The sequence below is a fragment of the Cylas formicarius genome, unplaced genomic scaffold (assembly GCF_029955315.1).
Source record: "Cylas formicarius isolate icCylForm1 unplaced genomic scaffold, icCylForm1.1 PGA_scaffold_3__17_contigs__length_32017465, whole genome shotgun sequence".
NCBI classification, from domain to species: Eukaryota; Metazoa; Arthropoda; class Insecta; order Coleoptera; family Brentidae; genus Cylas; species Cylas formicarius.
The window spans coordinates 26904947-26924851 of record NW_026844326.1 but is presented as its reverse complement, the minus strand read 5'-3'; the positions used below and the strand labels follow the sequence as shown (position 1 = coordinate 26924851).

Genomic DNA, 19905 nt, shown 5'->3' with positions numbered 1-19905 from the left:
GGAAGCCCTCCACGCGGAAAATATTAAGCTTAAACAAAAAATTGCATTTCAAGATAAAATATTACAGAGGAAAAATGTTCTTTCAATTGGACTTTCTGAGGAAGAAATTGTACCACTAAATGATGGATGTTTTCAATAACAGGGTAGAAGTTAGCATAAAAATCGGTGATCTGGATAATTTCTTTAATATTGGTGAAAAGAAACACAGACAAGTTTTAGTAAAGTTTATCAGTGAACTAAGTAAACAATCTATACTTTAAATTGTCAGAAAATTAAAAAAAGCGCGTGACACAAGAAAAGAGACTGATAAAAAAAAGTCCATCCTTCACTACAACGACGTAGACGACGGATTTAGTGTGTTTTAGTTGAGAAGGATGGGAAAGAAAAATAAAAGAAAGACAGGCGAACAGAAATCAACCTTTGGTATTGAAACCCCCCATCTAAAGCCTGACTTCGGCCAACAATCCTAGAAAGAGGAAAGTTTCTTCACAAAAAGAATCAGTTGTTGAGAGCGACATATTTGTTTATTTGAAATGAAACTGATACTATTTTAGGTTACATATATTTTTTTTCGATACAAATATACATATACTAACTGGCATGTACAAAAAGTGTAGTAGCACACAAAAACGCAAAAGACATGTACCTCGATCGAGCCTTAACCGTATTTTATGTACAAAGCTCAAAAATATGATGTCGGGGCGGTGGTGGGGAAACGAAAACGACTTTGCGCATGCCCCCGCGGTAGTTCAAATGACCGATGACGCAAAACGACGCCCGCGTTGCGCCAAACGGAGTATACCGCGGGGTACTTTAAACGTTTCACCCAGCTAGGGAGTCTTCCAACATAAAAATAAATAGCTAAAAATTACCCTCCATGTAATATACTTTTGGTAACCTAATTATTTAACGTCAAATTAAACAAAACTTTTCCTATTACATTATTATATACACACGCGCGCGCTCTCCTTTTCGGCTTATCTACTTAAAAAACTAACCCTAAAAATATTGTTCTTTTATTAATATTAATAAGAAAAAAGTAATTTTCGTTTAATTTTTTTTTTCGAGTTTTCTTTTTGATATGTTAAAATGTTACACGGATCGGTTCTCTCAACAGACGATTTCTGTTTCTGTGTCAAACGCCCGGCAGAGTCGCTCGATCACCGCGTGCAAAAGAAAAATAGACTGATACAATGAAAAAAAAAAAAGCCTAATGTCCCGCGAAATAAAAAATTGCGTCCTCTGCGGTGCGCACGGCGACGTGGATCAGGATTATCGTGAAAAACATCAGCCTGACGTGGACGTCGTGCGATGCGCGGCCTCAGTCGCTGTTTTGGGTCAGTGGCGGGTACTCTTGGTCGTCGCCGAACTGGAAAGCGTCCTTGGGCGGGGACTCGGTCGCTTGCGCCATCTCTCGCAGCTTGTCCGACTCTGGGTATACGGAAACAAGGACATCAGGCCGAGCGGTGCATTTTTAACCGGTAAACATTAGCGACGGATATACTTTAAAAGGGTTAGTCTTGAGTTAAGTGTTAAAATACGGCAAGCCCGCCCCCGGCCGGGTTCAAACGAACCAAAACGCGATCGAGTAGTTCAAACGCGCGGAGGGCCAAAAAAAAGAAGATATGTTGATAACGACTTCGATGGGCATAAAGTAAATACACAAGCGAATACCTGTTGGGAATTATTTTTTACTACATATACATGACTAATTCCCGACGCATTTTGCTTCTTCTGTTTAGCCCTCCGTAGTTTAACATCCGATTTTATGATTCTCCAGAAATTTAATAACCCAGAAAGGATAATGATAATGAAAAAAAAAAAAAGGTTCAGTTAAATATAAGGAGTTCGTTGTTCTTTTTACTTTTACTCTACATAATTTATATATAACATTCCTTATTTAATATAAGACATTTCCGAATTATGGGTTAAATCATCCTAGATGATTATTTGGTTAGTAAGTGAGTTAACGTAGCTCAACGTAATGTTTGCAGGGTTCGAGACAATTTTTAAAACTTTCCTTTTATGCACAAAACAGAATAAGGTCTAACGAACGTCACCAACGCAAGTTAAAAAATTGTTAAATAATAGCTTTATACTTATTAATAAGTGACAGCAGTTTTGATACGCGATCAACTGGAAACAAAAAGCAAAGAAAAAAATGCCTGTTAGGTTTATTATGTAATTCACTTTTAGAATTTTTGAAATTAAGGTCTAAAGAGTAACAGATGTCACTTACTGTAATATTTCGAGCAACTGTAATTCTTTGTAACACTAACGGTACTCAAAGGTCAAGTAAAAGTGTAGGTTAAATAGTTGTAGTTGTAGTTGTAGGAAGTAAATATTGCCCCGCGATATTATACTTGTTTATGCTTATCTTGAATTTGATATTTTTTATTCTACCTTTTATAAACTTTCTTCCTTGATTTTAAAAGTACTATCAACTTTTGAAGTTCTGTTGTAAATATAAGTGAAGCTACACAAGGCCGAAATTGCTATAAAAATGAAACTAGGAATTCGAAAAGAAATGAGATCAGAATCGGTATAAGACTTAGCAATGAGGTTTTGCCGAAAGGAGTTCATATTTTTACTGTCTTTTCATTACAATAAATTTTAATCCAGGCAGTAGTTCAAATGAACTGGGTCAATAAACGTTGGCGTTCCTACTGCGCGGAAACGAGCCGGTTTCTGCGCGCGGTAGCGATAGTTCAAATGAACCCGGTCAGCGAACGGATAACTACGACGTTGGGGGGACAGCGAGCGTCACCTTGTTAGTAAAAAATCAAAAATTCGAACCATGCAGGCCGATTAACAACTCGTCTAGCGGCACACACGCACAAAATAACGTTACAAAAGAAACCCATCGGACGGAATCGCTTAACACCGGCGGGGGATCCATCGATCGGTTCGTACGTATAAGAGGCCGATGAAAACGTTTTCCCAAATGTTTTCACGACTCCGTACACGCGTGACGTCACGATAACGCGTCGACGCGTCGCTTGCCGCGCGTAATTAAAATTTTAATACTGACCAGTACCTGACATTTGGCCGGACGGGTTCCCTTTCACGATGCCTGCGTAGCTACCTAGAAGGCCTTGCGTAACAGAGAGAAATCGTGTATTGGTCGGGTAATTGGGTAACGGCGTAGCGCTACTGTACACGGGTAAACGGAGGGGCGGGGGGATGGGGGATGATCGACTCTCTGCGAGAAAACCATTTTTTCCATTTTTTTAAAGGTTAGGTCGCGCTCCCGACGGCCACCGCCACTGCGCAGCCGCAAAGCACAATCGACCTTGTTTGGATTCAATGATGTAGTACGCAAATAATATGATTCAAGAAGCAATATTAATGTGGATGACATTATTGTCAAGATAAACGAAATTAATATTTTGACGCGTGAACTGATGTTGGTCCAGGTTCTTGGGCTCAGTGGAGCGCGTGGCCGTCGGACACGCTTCGTAAACGGGAGAAAATCAATGTTAGAAAATGGGGGGGGGGGACAAAAAAAGAACACTACAGCACTGTCGGCACTATCGATTTAACGAAGGAATCACCAATACGGATTCCCCCACACTCTCGAGTGCCCTTACACTTTAGCAAGTACACGCGACTCCTAAAAAACTCAAACTACACATCACGTTAACAAAAAACGGGAGGAAGCAGCACGTTTCGGGCGGGAGGCCGCCACCTCCCCCATCAGCGCGCGTTAGACTTACCCGCTGCCCCCGGGATGGCTTGGGGCTCGGCGTTTGCCGGGGGCGATGCTACCGCGGCGGAGTCCGTCGAGTCGGACGTGCCATCCTCGAGTTGGTGCTTTTTGTAGAGCTCGAGGTCGCCGCCCTCGTTCGAGTCGAGGTTGTAAATATAGAGGGCGCCGTCTTCGGTCGCGACCAGCACCCTCAAACACCCTTGGATGCTGCAAAAGGTCGACGTTATATGATCACCGACAAGAGGTCCGATGTAAAAAAATCTAGAGAAAATGTTATTCGCCGTCCTTACGCGACAAATAAAAAAGTACCATAGAGACACATTTTTGGAGACCCAACTTTACATGACACAAAAGTACAACGCTTTATATAGTAAGTGAGTAAGTGAACAGAAAAACCTAGGTGTTCTAATATCGGAGTAAAACATGCCAACACTTTAATCTACATGATACGACGTGTTTTCAAGATGCCCCAAGAATTTTTTCTTAGAGCCTATAAAAGCTTCGTCAGACCATCCCGGAACATGATGTAGTTGCGCGGTCTCCATACTTCGAAAAGAACATAGATCTTCTGGAATGGGTTCGGAGGCGAGCCACAAAGATCTCACCATCTTTAAGGAACCTTCCATATGAAGATCGATTAAAATGTCTTCTTAGAATAAAGGAGAAGAAGATGGGACTTAATTGAATGCTACACAATCCTGCATGACTACTACTCGTGTGATTTTTTCATCGAAATGACAATAACCATTCGTTAAAATTGGCTACACTGAACTCTGTCATAGACTTTCACATCAAAAATGTAAAACAAACCGTGTTGTAAATGAGTGGAACAGTTTATCAGACGATATTCTGACTGTACCTACCCTGAATAGCTTTAAGAATAGACTTGATAATTTTGTCGACAGTGAACACTGTGTGACATATGTGATTTCTGTATATAGTGAATATACATATATTAAAGTGCAATTTTTACCGTCTTTGCCGCCTACTGCTTAACAATATAATAATAATAATAATAATAATAATAAATCACGAAGCAATTGCATACACCCGACTAATTACACTGCCGAAGGCTCCAGATGCGCCTGATGGTATGCGAAACTTACAAGACTATCGAAATTACGCTCCTCACGCCGCCGTAGGGCAGATAAGCCGTGGCGAAGGCCCTACCCTGGGTGAAAACGTCCGTCACCTGGGTGGGAAGGTAATTCGTCAGGTAGCCCATCCAGCTGGTCTCGTCGACGCTTCGTCGCGGACTGAAAGAGTATTTAATCACAGAAACGGCGAAAATTTAAAGTTTTGGTTACATTCGGTTTGACGGTAGTTCAAACGCATCGTTTTTTAAAGCACATGGAGGAAATCTATTTAAGCCATTTCCATATCTATCCCATTGAGGTTTTTTATTTTTAATTTTTTCACACTTTCACAAATAAAAAATTAAGCAAAACTGATAAAGTAACACGAGATTACATACTCTATAAGCGATTTAAGCTAGCTCACATATACTTGCCAAGAAGTTGGATTTGGTCAACTTCTTAATAGATAAGGACAGAAACAGACGTTTCAGAAGTTCACAGGAGACAACTTTTTTAATTTTTCGCTGAATGCTCATCAGTTTGCAGATGACCAACAATAATTATACTATTTCTTCTCCTTAGTTGCGATTGACCTCTTTATCGATAATATCAATACGTCAAATATATAAGATATGGGTGCGCAGTTATTATTTTATTTTGTTGCTTTGTTTATTTCTTTTCTAACGCAAGATTGTGAAAATGTAACTGTCATTTACTTACCTTTTATGTTAATGTTTTAATGAGGTCGTTAAAACATGACTTTATATACTTGCAATAATAATAAGATAATTATACTTCTTCAAGTGACCCAAAACCTTCCATCGTGACAAAAAAAATCATCTCCACTTACCTGTCTTTAGACTCTTCCAATTTGAACACGTGAATTGTCTCCGTGTTGCTGCTGGACGACAAAAACTGCCCGCACATGCTGAACGCGAGACACGACATGGCGACACACCGCTTCACGCCGCGCCTGAACTCGAACAGCTTCGACCCGTCACCGATCGAAAACACCCTAATCACGGTACCCTTTTCTGAAGCCGTGGCTATCCGCAGACCGTTCGGGCTGAACGCTAGCGCCGCCAGGGGGCTGTCGTGGGCGTGGATCATCGTTTTCGCGCTAAGATGCATCGCGTCGAATATCTGGACCTCGCCAACTGTAGCGGAGCCCGGGTACGCCAGAAAACAGTTTTCACTGTTGGTGCTCAACGCGCAGAGACCGGTCGGGTTCGGCGGCGTGTCCCGTATCGTGTGCAACACCTTCATGTCTCTTATGTTGTGGATATACAAGCTTTCTTCCAGGCACACCACCAGCCTCATCCTGAGAACAATCCGCGTGTCTCTCAATCAAAAATCACCGATATAGCAGTGTCTACCTCTGTGGTCATATGAGGACAAAGATAAAACAATTTTATTTGGTGACCATTAAATTTAGTTATTCCGCTAGTTTTTAATCTAACCAGCTAATTTGAAAGACGCTGTTATTTTGGAAAAACCAGCCAATTGCCACAAAACAGCAATGAACAAGGGATGGTTTAGAAACTAGCTGGTTAATGTACAAACAACAAACAAATTTGTTGTTGATTACTACTTTCCTAAAAAGAACCCTAAGAACTAAGAAGTCTACTCACTAATTCATCATAACATTATATCTCAGTCTAACTAAGGCTATGATAAACGTGCACTTTTAACATTTAATAGCTATTTCATAAAAATGTTATACATTCAAAAGAAACCCCATGGAGACTGTCAAAAAGGATAATAAGGTGCAAATATATAAGACAGTTCAATAGTACACAAACTATATGAAATATCTAGTTAATATAAAAGCAATAATCTCAAATAATGTACCAATTAACCAATGGAAATTGATACTTTGCCATCCACCATCCACTAATTCTCTACTAGTTTGTGGACAACGGCTGATTCCCCCAAAATAACTGTTCATTTACTTTGTAAATGAGCCGTATAGTTTGAAAACTAGGAAAGTAACCAAATAAGCCTCAACATATATACTAACAGTCCTTAGAGATAGATTAGGTTCGGTTTATTGCTTGTGTTTGGGAGTTTATTCTACCTCTAACCCGCAAAATCAAACTTTACCTGTTCAGTTTAACGGCCAGTATCGTGTTGGAGTATGAGTAATTACATATTTCCGTGCCTTTCTTGAAATGGCACACCTTCAGTTTTCGGGGGGCCGCCAGAGAGACGACCGCGACGAGGCTACTGCTGAACAGCCTCTCGACGATGCACGAGTCCTCGGTACCATTGCTGTATATTTGCTCCAGGTAATCGACGGACGTGAGAGAGTAGAGTTTGTAGCCGGTCTTGCCGCCGACCGCTAGGGATCTAGAACATAACTCTATCAGTCCGGCAACGCGGCTCGTAGCAAAAACAATAAACAATTAATAATAAATGTTTATCGCCGGAAAACAAAGCGTAGTTTCGAGATAAAAAAAAACGGCAAACAAGGTTCTGCGACGTTTTGTTTGGACGCGTATGAAAATACCCGCATATCGCGACGACATTGTTCGCAACCGCCGCGAAAACGTTGGCCAATGACTCAGAGAGAGACCCGCTTTGTTTGATTTCGACGACGACAACAAACGCCGTCAGCTATTGCAAAACGATCGCGTAAAAATCACGTAATGTTATGTTAAATTTTTTGACATTGAAATTCCCTTTCTCTCCCCGATCCACAGACTGTGTCAAAACCTTGGATCCTTTGTTCTTTTTCGTAAAGGTTCAAAAGGTGAAAGTTACTTTACGCGGCACGCCTAAAAATGGCATATTTACTGCTAAAACTTACGTGCTGTCCTGGTTAAAGTTCACGAAATAAGTTTTCGAGCCATTCGTATCCGAGGAACTTGCGCTATTCATGGGTACTACCGCTCGATGACAATTGACGTACTTATCTGCGTGTCGCCTGCTCGTCTACTGGATCACCGAACCTGTTCAAAACGGCTCGAGATGTTTAGAAACCGCCGTTTATCGAACACTTTTCGCAGTAAACACAAACACTACAGCCGTGCTTCCATATTGTATCGAACAGCTGATGGGGAATCGGACGCGCATGCGGTCCCGAGTCGAGGTTGCCGCGCATCAGAGAATAAACTGCTTTTTCAAAGATTTTGAGATTTTTGTCAAGTTTTAATTTGCCCCGTCCTTATTTTCCTGGTTTTTAGTACTGAAAAATGTGAAGCGTCCCGAATTTGGTGGACAAATCAAAACCACAGAATACCTAAGTGTCAGTTACGCTAAATATGTCACTTCTTTTCAAGGCGCATACAGTGGACAAAGATGGAATAACTGTTATTTTTAAAATGGCAAAATTTAATGCAAAATATACTTGACCGAACTACCGCCCGAAATCGAAACCAATCAAAATTTGTAATTAAGGGTTGGCTTTCAATTAATGCGAGATTACGTTTTTTATCCATCCGGATCTTGCTGAGCTGGGGGAGAATCTCCCGAGAAGACGAATAAATACGAAATCTAATACAATGTAAGAAATTGGATTCCTTTGAACCGACGACCCAGGGGCGCGCTTTTACGATTTAAACGAGTTCGATCGCGTTTAAAATATTTGAGGGTATTTTTTTAAACAGTATTATTAATTTACGTCCCCCATCGCGAATATCTACTCAGGCGAAACCGTTTGTTTTTGTCGTTGATTTTAAAAATTAATTTTTATTTCCAATGAAAGTACAATCTTATTACGGAACTAAAATGGGTCAGAAATTATTCAAAAATAATCATTTTCCATGAACTATTAATTAAATTAAGGATTCGCGGAGAATATGGCAGAGACTATTTAACGGAGTTCGTTGTCATTTACCAATAGCGTGCTATTCAATTATCGTTTTGTAAATATTGGAGCAGGAAATGAAACAACCAGTTGGATTATTTTAATGACAATCAAGACATGCCCTACAAATATTTGTTTCCTACAACAGACACCACAATCAGATAGCAAAATGCATTTCTTTTAGATTATAGGTTATATTTTCATTTAAATACAATATTTGTGACTGTATTAATAGAAAAGATTTGCCCCGTAATTGGTTATAGTTGTTTGCTAGACAATCGAGTATAGAATCTATAGTTTATAGAGTTAGTCTTGAGATTTTGAGAATTTTAAAAGTTTTTGTTGGTTTCGTTTTGAAGTTGTTTTGGCTAGTTTGGTTAGTTCCATTAATACATTACCAATCAATGAGCTAAAATCATGACATGTTTCTGCTGTTAGAAACTGTCGCCTTAATCGATGTAATTCAATGAAGACCGAAAGGCACGAGTCATTTTTTTCATTGCGTTGTGAATATGAAACATGTGTTTGTTTATTTGCACAAAACTTTTCAATTTTGTGCATATATTTACAAGATTTTTTAAAAATGGAAATTTTCTGCTCAAATTGGCCAATATCATTATTATAAGTTGAGTAGCACCCAGTTTATTTAAATTCTAAATGTTGAACCATATCACAGCTTTAGTGTAGATATTATATTCAAGAGTAAGAATGTCTCACTCTCCAGACAATCAACATCAATTATAGAGAAACCAATAAAATGATTTTTTTTAAATATTCTTTATTCACTAATTGACAATTGTATTTTGAAATGGTTTTCACAGTTCTTTGTTCATAATTGATTGATGCTACAATTATATACTAACTAGAGCCTATCGTTAACAGAAAAGCGGCATAGATTTTGCATTTGCTTTGATTTCCTTTGCAAAAAAGGTACTTTTTTTAAACTAAATATTCAGTAAAATTTAAATCCATATATGGATTTATATGGAATTAAATTTTATTTATTGAAATGTTTTTATTAAAATGCTAACTTTTCATTACGAAGAGAAATGATATTGTGTTGGCCAATGCAAGTTGCTTTTATTAAAAAAAAACCAAAAAAAAGTTCAACAAAGTTCAGACCCGCCATTTTCGCTTTCAGCCTTGTGCTAAATAGCCGGCTTGACACGGGATCGACTCCCCCCACCACAAACACGTGAACCTAAACCCCGGGGGGTTCACTTCCGTCCCCTGCGGGGATCAGAAACCTTACGGACGCAGTGATCGGCCCTCCCAGTCAGCATCTTAAATATTTATGCTCTTTGTTAGGTCGTAAGTTCTTAGCCAAGTAGCACATGTGTTTGGTGGGCATATCGAGCTGACGGCATAAATATTTTCCCTTACGTCTTCTCCTCCCTCTTCCCGTTGGCAGCGAATAGAATAGAAAAACGAGAAACATCGCGTGATACACAGACCACACAGAAATGAAAACGCCGCTGTCTCAGGCAACAACACACACTACGTGAAAACCGCCATTTTGAGCATTTGAATTTGAAAGCGAACAATAATAACATGTGTAGGAATCATAGGACCTATTTTATATTATTTATATTTATTATATCCTACTCAATAAAAACATAAATAAAAAAGTTTCCATTTTTCTTATAATATATAATCTTATTAAAAAAAAAATAATAAGATTCTAGAGAAGGTTCCACGAAAAAGGCAGCGCATTGTTTTTTCTTTAAATTATGTTTAAATAATTTATTGAATAAAAATGTTTCGAAGTAGCAGGGATGTCAAGTGTTTAATATTCTTAGAATTTTTTCTAAAGAAAAACAAAATAATTAAAATACAATAATTATTAAATTTACTTATTTACATGTAACCAGCTTCTTTAAAATAAGATTGGAATTTTCTTATATACTAATTTTAATTTAAATAAAACATACAGAGCTTTTTTCAACAAATTAAAATTTGTTAGTAAAATATTTGGTACCTCGAAAATATTTACTATCAAATAAAAAATTTTAATATTGTATCTACATTTTTAAGACATATCTAAAACAAACAAAAGGCCAGAAATTAATTAACGATAATGAAATTTTAACATATTTTACTAATTATTTGTATGAAGGCACCCGTAGGCTTACAGGTTCCATTCCATTTCATTATATCCGTTCTAATAGAGAAATCATTGCCAATAAATAAAAATATGTTTTCCATGTTCTATTGTCCTTTTGGTGCTGTGCATATTTTTTCTTCTACTTTCTTCATTGATAACTGCCACTGGTTGATAAAAATATTAAAATCTTCGTCCTCAAGATCTTCTGCCCAATTAAAATAATACGTTAGTTTTGGTTAGTTTAGATATTTCTCTTGTCACTGATCTGGGCAGCCCCATCACTGGATTTTGCGGTTTCTTCTTTATACATAATTCTTCCTTATTTTGTCTCTGGAAGGGAGAGTTTTCTCCGAAAGTTCTCCTAAAATCGTCTACAAACCTCATGCATGCGTAGCAAATGTACATTTACACAAGATATTTTTTGCAAACCCGAGAGAATAGTGTCTACATTCACTTTCGCATACTTACCTTAAACTAGCATCATTGAACGATTTTACTTTGCCATCTGTGCTTTGTTTTGCTTTTTGTGTGCTTTTATTATGATTCTGTCCTGATAATTATTAACATTTCCCCTACCAATGTCCTTTTCCACTCTAAACATTAAACTTAACCTAACAAAAATGTCATGCTCATGCCTGAACGCGATGTTTGACGCAACCACAGATCAATCGAACTTACTGAGTTCGGCAATAGGTTTATAATAAGAAGCTGGTACGAGAGAAAAATGAACGAACGAATCGCAAGATCGGGTATCGGTTCGAAACAAACGACGTAATGGGTCGAGGACGTTTTCACCCGACCCGTGGCAATAATACGACCCTATATAAAATATTTTACGGCGGTTTAATGCTCGTCGGAAATATTAATCGCGCCCGATTGTTTATCCCGCTTATAATGCGGTCGGTATCAATTAAGCCGTATACATTAAACGGCGCTATCGATTTTGTAACTCGGACGCGAACAACAACGTCAATTCACAAGATTAAAGAATTATTCCTGGCCCTTTGGTCTCCTCACGTCTTCCTTTTTGATTAATTAGGTAGTGGTGCGCGCAGTTTCCTTCATATCCGGCGAAGAAGTAGCCCTCGGATTTTTCGCTACCGTTGTCGCGGCAACGCGGCTAATAACGGAATATTCTCGGATTAATTTGTCGAAAGAAAAAAAGCTCTTCCTTCAGCCATATCGAATCGTTTCTCGACCAAAGTTTCTGTCGTCATCGAAGGCAATAACAAGTCCTTCCGAGAAAACTTCGAAATAAAGATAACACCGCTATATATAAGGACAAGAAATACAAGTTATTTTAGTTTGCCCCACAACCGCTAGTGCCGCAACAAATGAAAACGTTGTACTCGAGCATGAGCGGTTTACATGACATTTTTCTTAGGTTAGGTTTATTGTTTACAAATTAAAACCTCTGTAAATATAATTTCTCCGGTTTGGTTGGACACCTAACCCACTAATTTCTGTTCGTTAGAACGAACGATAATCTAGTGGAAATTATTATTGTTCGTGTATAAAAACTGTGCCAAAAACCTTTGAAATAGTAACAACTGCAGTAAACGGCATTGTGAGTTTATTTGACACGAGCGGAGCGAGTGTTTAATGAGCTAGTGACTTAAAAAGTTTACCGAACGTGCTGCATACTATACTTTTTCTGCGACCGTTAGTTTTTGGGTACATTTTCGCAAAACAACACGAATTCATTCACTGACATGACCATCAGAATTGACAAACGTCAAAATTCAAGGCGTGAGAAATATCTCCGAAAACATCCGATTGCTACCAAATCCGTGCGATAAAATCCCGGAAATGTCCGAAGTGGCTCGGATCCCTGGGAAACGAAACTGACGCGGTAAAGTGATGGTTCCCGCATGCTAGATCGGTGTGTAATTAGGAATTTTACAGACGGGAGTAGAAAATCTATTTTACAGCAGGAAGTAGAAAAATATATTCGTTAGAAGATTTTTATATTGATGTTTATTTTAAAAATTCATAACACAGTGTTTAAGTATACAAATAGAAATGGTCGGTGCATTGGTTAGTTTTTCTGAAATAGAGACCGCCGTAGTGATTGACAAGTGCTGATTTCATAGATTTTTACGCAGTTTTTTTGAAATTTAAATCAGGCGATATGTAAATTTAGCTTCCATTTCTTAAATGGTCTATTATTCAAATACATATTATTCAAGTCAGTAATAAGAAAAGAACTCTTGTAGCAAAAGTCACTAGAAAATGAAAAAATGGTATATGACATATACCCCACTTGTCGAAAATAGGGAATATTTTTTTCAAACTATTTTAATCAGCATTTCGATTGAACGAATTGGAAATTCCAATGAAAGCATGTGACACCCCGAAAAATATTACAGGAATTATAGCGTATACCAAAATCATTTTCCTGAAATAAAATGAAAATAAAATTTTGCAAAAAGTATTATATTGCAACTAATCTGTTCCGTTTTTGTAAAACATTAGGAACATGCTTTGGACTGTCAAAACTATGTTATTTAAATTGTTTAACACATATAATTGTAGAAAATAGTAGTTATTACGAAGAACGTATTAAAAAAATACACAGGTACGGATTAAGTTTTCCCGCTTATAAACAAAACTAGTTCTGCAGCAGCAAATTCATGTTTAGGCGATCAAATTTAGTTCACGCTCCAATCACCTTGGCAGCACAGTAGAGTAACATATTTTATCTATGAACCACGTCGTACGTCAAAAAGACAATTAGCAAACCACAGAACAAATATTGGGCGCGGCGATTAAAAATCGCTGCCGTTTAGACTTGCTGATGGCGGGGGGCCGTCGATCCCCCGTCGCGACAATTTTCGCCGAATAGACGTGTCCCGGGGCCTCTTTTGCATTTAATAAAGCGAGTTCGGCAAGTCATGAATTTAAACGGCGGGAGGGGGGAACCGATAAAATATCGGAGTCGCATAAAATAACACGCAGGCTCTGTATTTTATATTAGTTTATTCTCAGTGATATTACTTACAGTACAAAGTGCATGTATCTACCTAATCGTAACGTTATACTTAATTATTCCTATTTGATTATCGATTTTTACACTGGAACTGTTTCTCGTCTACGGTTTGCTTACAAATCGTGTGGCAGTTATGCAATCGTCGGGGATTATTTTAAACTCTATATAGTCTCGGTTTCACATTTTTCAACTAAATTAACCTGTACAAACGTTCCAAAGCGTTTTCGTAGAGGGGCCAACCGATCTCGCGCCGCTGGCGGGTCTCATCTGGCAAGAAATATATCGTCTAGGTCATCCGTTAAGTCTTAAGTGTTATTTATTTACAATTAATCTATTTACAAACTCAATGGGCACGGTATAAACCCCCGCCGCAAGCCTGCCAAAGAACGCTCAATAATACGCGTAATCTGCGTGTCGTTTCCTTTATCAAAAATAACGTCTTGTTATTTTATAAACCATACTAACAAACCCAATACCTCTCTTGATCCGCCATCGCAACTCAAAATTGGAAAATTGTTATTTTTTTTAGTGTCCGCGCCATCTATGTGGCTATAATTAGACCAAATCGATCGGTCGTTCGATCTGTGATCTGTTGGAGTGCCCAACCCACTATACGTCTCTGCTTAGTTTCGGTGTCTATTATAAAGCATCCCATAGAAATAAAAAGAATTAAAAAATGGAAAACTGCAGTTAAGTCACTTCATTAATGAAATGATGGTAAATGGGAGAGTGAAAACCTTCGTGTTTGTTCTGAACATTAACAGTACATGAGGGCTCATGCAACCTTCATTTGAGTGAAGAGAAAAGCGCTAGAAGAGACCATGTGATAGGGAACAAAAAGTGAGATTTCAAGATAATAACTGGTATAACGAGCTTACCTGATATCAACTGAATCAACCTTAAAATATGGGCGCGAAACTCCGATGGGTTATATCCTCGTTAGCGTTCTAGATCACAAAGGAGCCCGATACGAGCTTGTTCTTTTAATATTGAAAATAACAAGAAAACAAAAAAGATTTCATTGGTTGAGCAAAAGAATCCAAACGGTTGCGACTCTGGTGACTTCCGGGCGAATTGAACGTTATTGATTGACATTTGGCTTGCGATCGATTAAAATATTTTCGTCTATGAAAGATGATTTTTATTGGGGAAAAAAATCCAACGCAGCATGACAACGTAGGTAAGTGCTTTGACTTTGCATTTGTTTACATTGTAGTTGAGATAAGTAAGAATTAAATTGGGATTCCGATCCCTACCCCATTTTGAAAGTACGACCAGTGATTCCGGGACAAGGTAACGCAAGTAGTAATTTAAATTTGCTTCCAAGCGTAGTTAATGTTAAATATGTCAGAAATTTGGATTGGAAACCTCGATGTCGCCGGTGAAATTAAACAAAACCAATTATTATGAACACCTAACTGAATTTAAGGTACAAAAATTGTACACCAGTTGAATACCGATAGTATCCCTAAACTGATTTATAAACATTTTTTTTTTTAGTGTTTTACTGGCGCTTGCACTATTTGTGGTTGGAAGGACGAGAACTAAAGACGAGACGTGAGCTTGAATATAGAGGAGATGAAACTAATTACCATCCCTTTCATATTTGTACTATTATTTGTACCTTTCAAAATTATGTTAATTTTCTGATTTGGGGTAAATCTAGCCTGTAACATTCTGACAAAAAGACGAAGATTTCATTCAAAAAAGTTTTTTTTTTCAACTAGGATTCTACTTTTTTGCCGAATAAAAAAATAAATTGTGTTAGAAATATCTTTTTTTCTTTAATATTTGCAAAAAAACCTTATGTGATGCAAATAGACGCGTACAATTTTTGACGTCAGCCTACCAAACTTATATAAAAACATCTGTCAAAGAGTTTAATTTTGTAGAACTGTCGTGTGTATTCGGGTCGAAACGAATCAGCCGAGAGGACAGCGGTCGCAACAATCAAAGACGAGCGTGCCGCGGAAGAAAACGGGGGAGCACAAATCATGTTTAAATTTGTCAGCGGATTTATCTAAAGGCCAATATTTCGTCGGGGAGATTGGCCTAGCAGCGTTTAAGGGGACGCGCGATACCACGAAATCCCTCAAAGGAGGAAGAAAAGTTTCGAGTGCCATAAATATCGCGCGCGTCCGACGGTGGTTTTACGGGTGTCTCGTGTAAAAGTTCGCGTCGTTAAATATGGCGGAAAGTTCGGGACGATCTTTCGAAAAATAGTTCGCCGTGGCCACTCGATATTTTTCGGCAATTTAAAAAGTTTTCATTAGCGGGGGGGAGCACGCGAGTGATGGTACGTTAGTTTCGAATCTTTCGAAGTTTCGCGGCTATTTACGACCGGCGGGGGCGGCCTCCCCGAAAGAAATATTAATAACTCGTACGGAAAGGGTAGGGCTCGGTCGAAATTGCCGACGAACTTTGGAGCACAGACTGAGAAGAACGGTCGTGACTTCGAATCTTGCGAAAATTTAACGGAGTTGGACTTGAGGTCCCAGATGAATTTTTTCCACGTACAGCGTCCTCCAGAACTTAGTTTACGGTTGTGAACGGTGAAAACTCGCCTGTGAATATAACCTCTAGAGTCCCCCAGGGGTCACAATCGGACATTTTAGAACTTGATCTCGATGGTGGTGATAATATAGTAATACGAACGTATGCCAGCCCAAATGACAACCTCACACTTCTCGCGGTGCACCCTGCTGGACAACTAACGAGGTGCTGTCGATCGAGTGACTGCCGGAATAAGTAGTCCACTTTTATCGGCTAACAGCCACGGATGGAAGAGCCATGAAGAGAAAAGGGCACCTTCTTGTCCTAGGATTGAGAAATTGATATTAAAGGCGAATGAACTATAGAATAGTCAACGGCATGGAGATGCAGAAGGCAACGGGGAACCACTGCATTGAAGACTCGTAGAGTGCTCCTAGTAATAATCATGATAATGGCTGCAAACTCAAAAAAAATGGCCCCTAGTACGGGTGTCTCTTAAATGGGGCAGGGGTGCAAAGAATCTTCTGGCCAACCAGTATGAGATATAAGTAATACGAGAAGTATGTATGAAAGTGGAAAACTCAGTAATACTATCATGAATGAAGAGATTAAATATATATATATATATATATATATATATATATATATATATATATATATATATATATATATATATATATATATATATATATATATATATATATATATGTTTTGTTTGGGAGACAGGTTTGATGATGGTCTCAAACGGGAACATTAGTATCAGACGAACATGTACTATGTTGGAGATGAAAGTACAAACCACCGTAATAGTGAATCTAATGAAATACAGAAGTCAACAGGCTACAAAAAAATTAATTCAGAAATAAGAATGAAAATTAGACATGCGAAAATGGTGTACTTCTCGTACTTCTCCAACGAATGTGCAGAGATTGAGGAGTATGACTTAAGGGTACATAAGAAAGTTAATGTAATTACAGGATAGAACCATAACAGTGTGAATACAATAATGGACAAAAGTGGAAGCTTAATCGTAGAAACAGGGAAAAAACTAAAAAGATGAGTAGAGTATATTGAGGAGCTATTTGAAGAAGAGCGAAACGCGGATCATAGCGTACAAGAAAACATAACTGGACCACCAATTACTAAAGACGAAATAGAAACAGCCATTAAATTAGAAAAAAAATTGCATTATTACTTAAGTTGTTTAGTTTAAGCGGAGGTTTGTCCCGATTCCTATATCAGCAAAGGCTAGAAATTGCAATGAACACCGCACCATAAGTCTGATGAGTCCTCTCTTAAAATTATTTCTAAAAATAATAAATCAAAGAAATTACCCCAAAATTGAGGAAAACATTGAAGATACTCAGTTACTCAGTCTGTTCAACATTCAAGATATGAACTGCGATGTATTTATGTGCTTCATTGACTTCGAGACAGCGTTTGACAGAGTGCAACAGGACAAAATGATTCGAATACTCAAAACAAAAAGAATTGATGGCAAGGACTTGAGAATCATTGCCAACCTCTTGTATCATGTGAAAATAGGAAATAATATCACTGAAAGCATCTCAATTAAAATGGGGGTAAGACAGGATTGCAGTCTGTCAACATTGCTTTTCAATTTATACTCCAAGAAATAAAAATCAATGGGGTAATAAACAACAATTTAAGATATGCAGATAATTCCGTTCTACTGGCAGATAACATTAAAGAACTTCAAAAACAAGTAGTAGACCAAACTTATGGCTGTAACTAATGAACCAAACCTACATGTAGCACTGTGGACCGGCCAAAGTTAACAACAAAGTAAGAGTAAGAGTAAATGTCTGGGACAACTATACAGAGAGGACTGGAACCATTCACTGGGCATGAAATCCAGAATTGAACAAGTAAGAGCAAGGTTCATACCTATGAGGAAAGTGGCGGGTGGATACGAACCAAAAATTTAGCTCAGAATGAGAATGGTTCGATGCAACGTGTTCTCAATCCTGTTAGACTCTCGCAGACGCATGTTGTCATGAAGTCATGAACAAAATAAAGAAAAATAATGGAATCATTGCTAACATCAAGGATAAGAAACTCTTATACTTCGGCCATGTTATGAGACATCCTGAAACATACAACATCCAGAATTTGATCATTCAGGGCAAGATTGAGAGAAGACAAGGCCCAGGAAGAAGAACATCTTGGCTGAAAAACCTGCGACAGTGGTTCGGACAATTAACTAATACGCTGTTTAGGACAGCGGTAAATAAAGTATTGATAGCAACATGATTGCGAACATTCGGTAAAAAACGGATATGACACATCAAGAAGCAGAAGCAAAAATAATAGAATTTTTTTTGCAAGCAAAAAAGAACCTATTAATATTGACTTCAAATTAGACAATATAAAATTTAAGAGTCAAAAATTTAGGCATCATACTGGACTCTGAGTTAACATTTGAAGCATATGTAGAAAATATTGTAAAGAAGGGCTTGAGAAATTTTGGTTTTTGAATTCCGTAACACCAAAGGCTTTCGCATCCACAAATCAGTCATTATAATTTATAATACCGTCATCAAATCCATCTTGGAATACCCATCCACCGTATGAAGTCCGATCTATCGCAAGTACGTCGATCTGATAAAGTGTGTTCAAAAAAAGCTTTTTGGAAACCTTAATTTTAGATATAATAGAGACAGGCATTACTTTTCGTATGAAAATAACCTATACAGTTTTATAAATTAAGGTCGCTTGAAACACGCAGAAATTGTTCAGACGTAATTTTTCTTTATAAAATTGTCAAATTTTAAGTACTTGGACATAGAAATCACGGGAAATGTTGATGTTGACGCGGATGTAAGGGCAACAAGAATAGCAGGATGACACAGCAAAAACTAGACAGTTACTGGAGACAACCGAAATAGGACCACTTCGTAGAACAATTGGAAAAATGCTTTTGGACAGGGAGAGGAGGATACAAAAAAAATTTCCATGCCTCATAAATCATAAAAAAAAATCCCATGCCTAGCAAACATTAAGGGGGAGATTATATACCGCGAGGTTTAGGTTAAGTAGTAAGTAATAAATTTTAGGAACTGATCTATCTACAAAATTAAAGTTTCAGTCGCAAAACAAGTCGCATAGGAAGTTGGCAATTCCTAGTCATATTTTATGATCAAGGATGCGGCCATTTTTTCGGATACCGGGTCCCTTTGTAGCCGGGGGATCGTAGCTTCCCAGCACCCTCGCCACCCCCCGTGGAATTTAATATGTTTATTTAATAACAACGGGAGTTGCATGTAAAATATTCGCTATACGCACTATTTAAAAATAAATGGAAAAATAACAAACGCAGCTATTATTCTAAGCGTGCTCGCGTTGCACGGCTCATTTTATATTGACGAAGGAAAATAGATTACGGCCGTTTGTTTTCGTAATGGACCAAAAAAAAAATGTTCTATAGCGTGAAACATTCTAAACGCGATTGTAAAATGCGTATCGATATTGAAAAGGTATTAAATTTCGGAAATTTCGTTTTCATTTTCAAAACTTTTTTCATAATTTTACTACACCACACTACCAACATCTTTTAATTCCTATCATACATTTGTTTATGTATAGAAATAACACATACCAAAAATCAAAACTCAAAACCCAATATTTAAGTTGCAATAAATAATTTAATTCAACGGCACTAAATGCTTGGGAATGATCGTGACGTCGTACCGCTGCTTTTCGATC

At 37.9% G+C, this 19905-nt stretch overlaps 1 protein-coding gene across 5 annotated transcripts; it reads right to left on the bottom strand.

The window, feature by feature from the left end:
* Positions 1-262: 262 nt before the first annotated feature.
* LOC132699527 (WD repeat domain phosphoinositide-interacting protein 2) lies at positions 263-7894 on the bottom strand. 5 transcript variants are annotated; one of them, XM_060666298.1, is made up of 7 exons: positions 7595-7894; positions 6889-7134; positions 5636-6106; positions 4816-4965; positions 3717-3916; positions 3032-3202; positions 263-1431 (listed from the first exon to the last, which is right to left on the bottom strand). In XM_060666298.1, exons 1-7 carry the CDS (start codon positions 7663-7665, stop codon positions 1322-1324), a joined length of 1419 nt encoding a protein of 472 aa, XP_060522281.1. In that variant the 5' UTR covers positions 7666-7894; the 3' UTR covers positions 263-1321. The 5 variants fall into 5 exon arrangements, with proteins under 5 accessions (XP_060522281.1, XP_060522282.1, XP_060522283.1 ...); XM_060666299.1 differs by having other exon boundaries at positions 264-1431; positions 3038-3202; positions 7595-7893; XM_060666300.1 differs by having other exon boundaries at positions 264-1431; positions 3032-3094; positions 7595-7889.
* Positions 7895-19905: the final 12011 nt, after the last annotated feature.

What these genes read in the sequence shown, in the direction of transcription:
- LOC132699527 (XM_060666298.1), bottom strand. Translation starts at nt 7,665, where the DNA reads ATGAATAGCGCAAGTTCCTCGGATACGAATGGCTCGAAAACTTATTTC. An exon ending in TTGGAAGAGTCTAAAGACAG is followed by an intron (nt 4,966 to 5,635) that starts GTAAGTGGAGAT and finishes ATACTCTTTCAG; the next exon opens with TCCGCGACGAAGCGTCGACG. An exon ending in AGCGTAATTTCGATAGTCTT is followed by an intron (nt 3,917 to 4,815) that starts GTAAGTTTCGCA and finishes GACCTTTTGCAG; the next exon opens with CATCCAAGGGTGTTTGAGGG.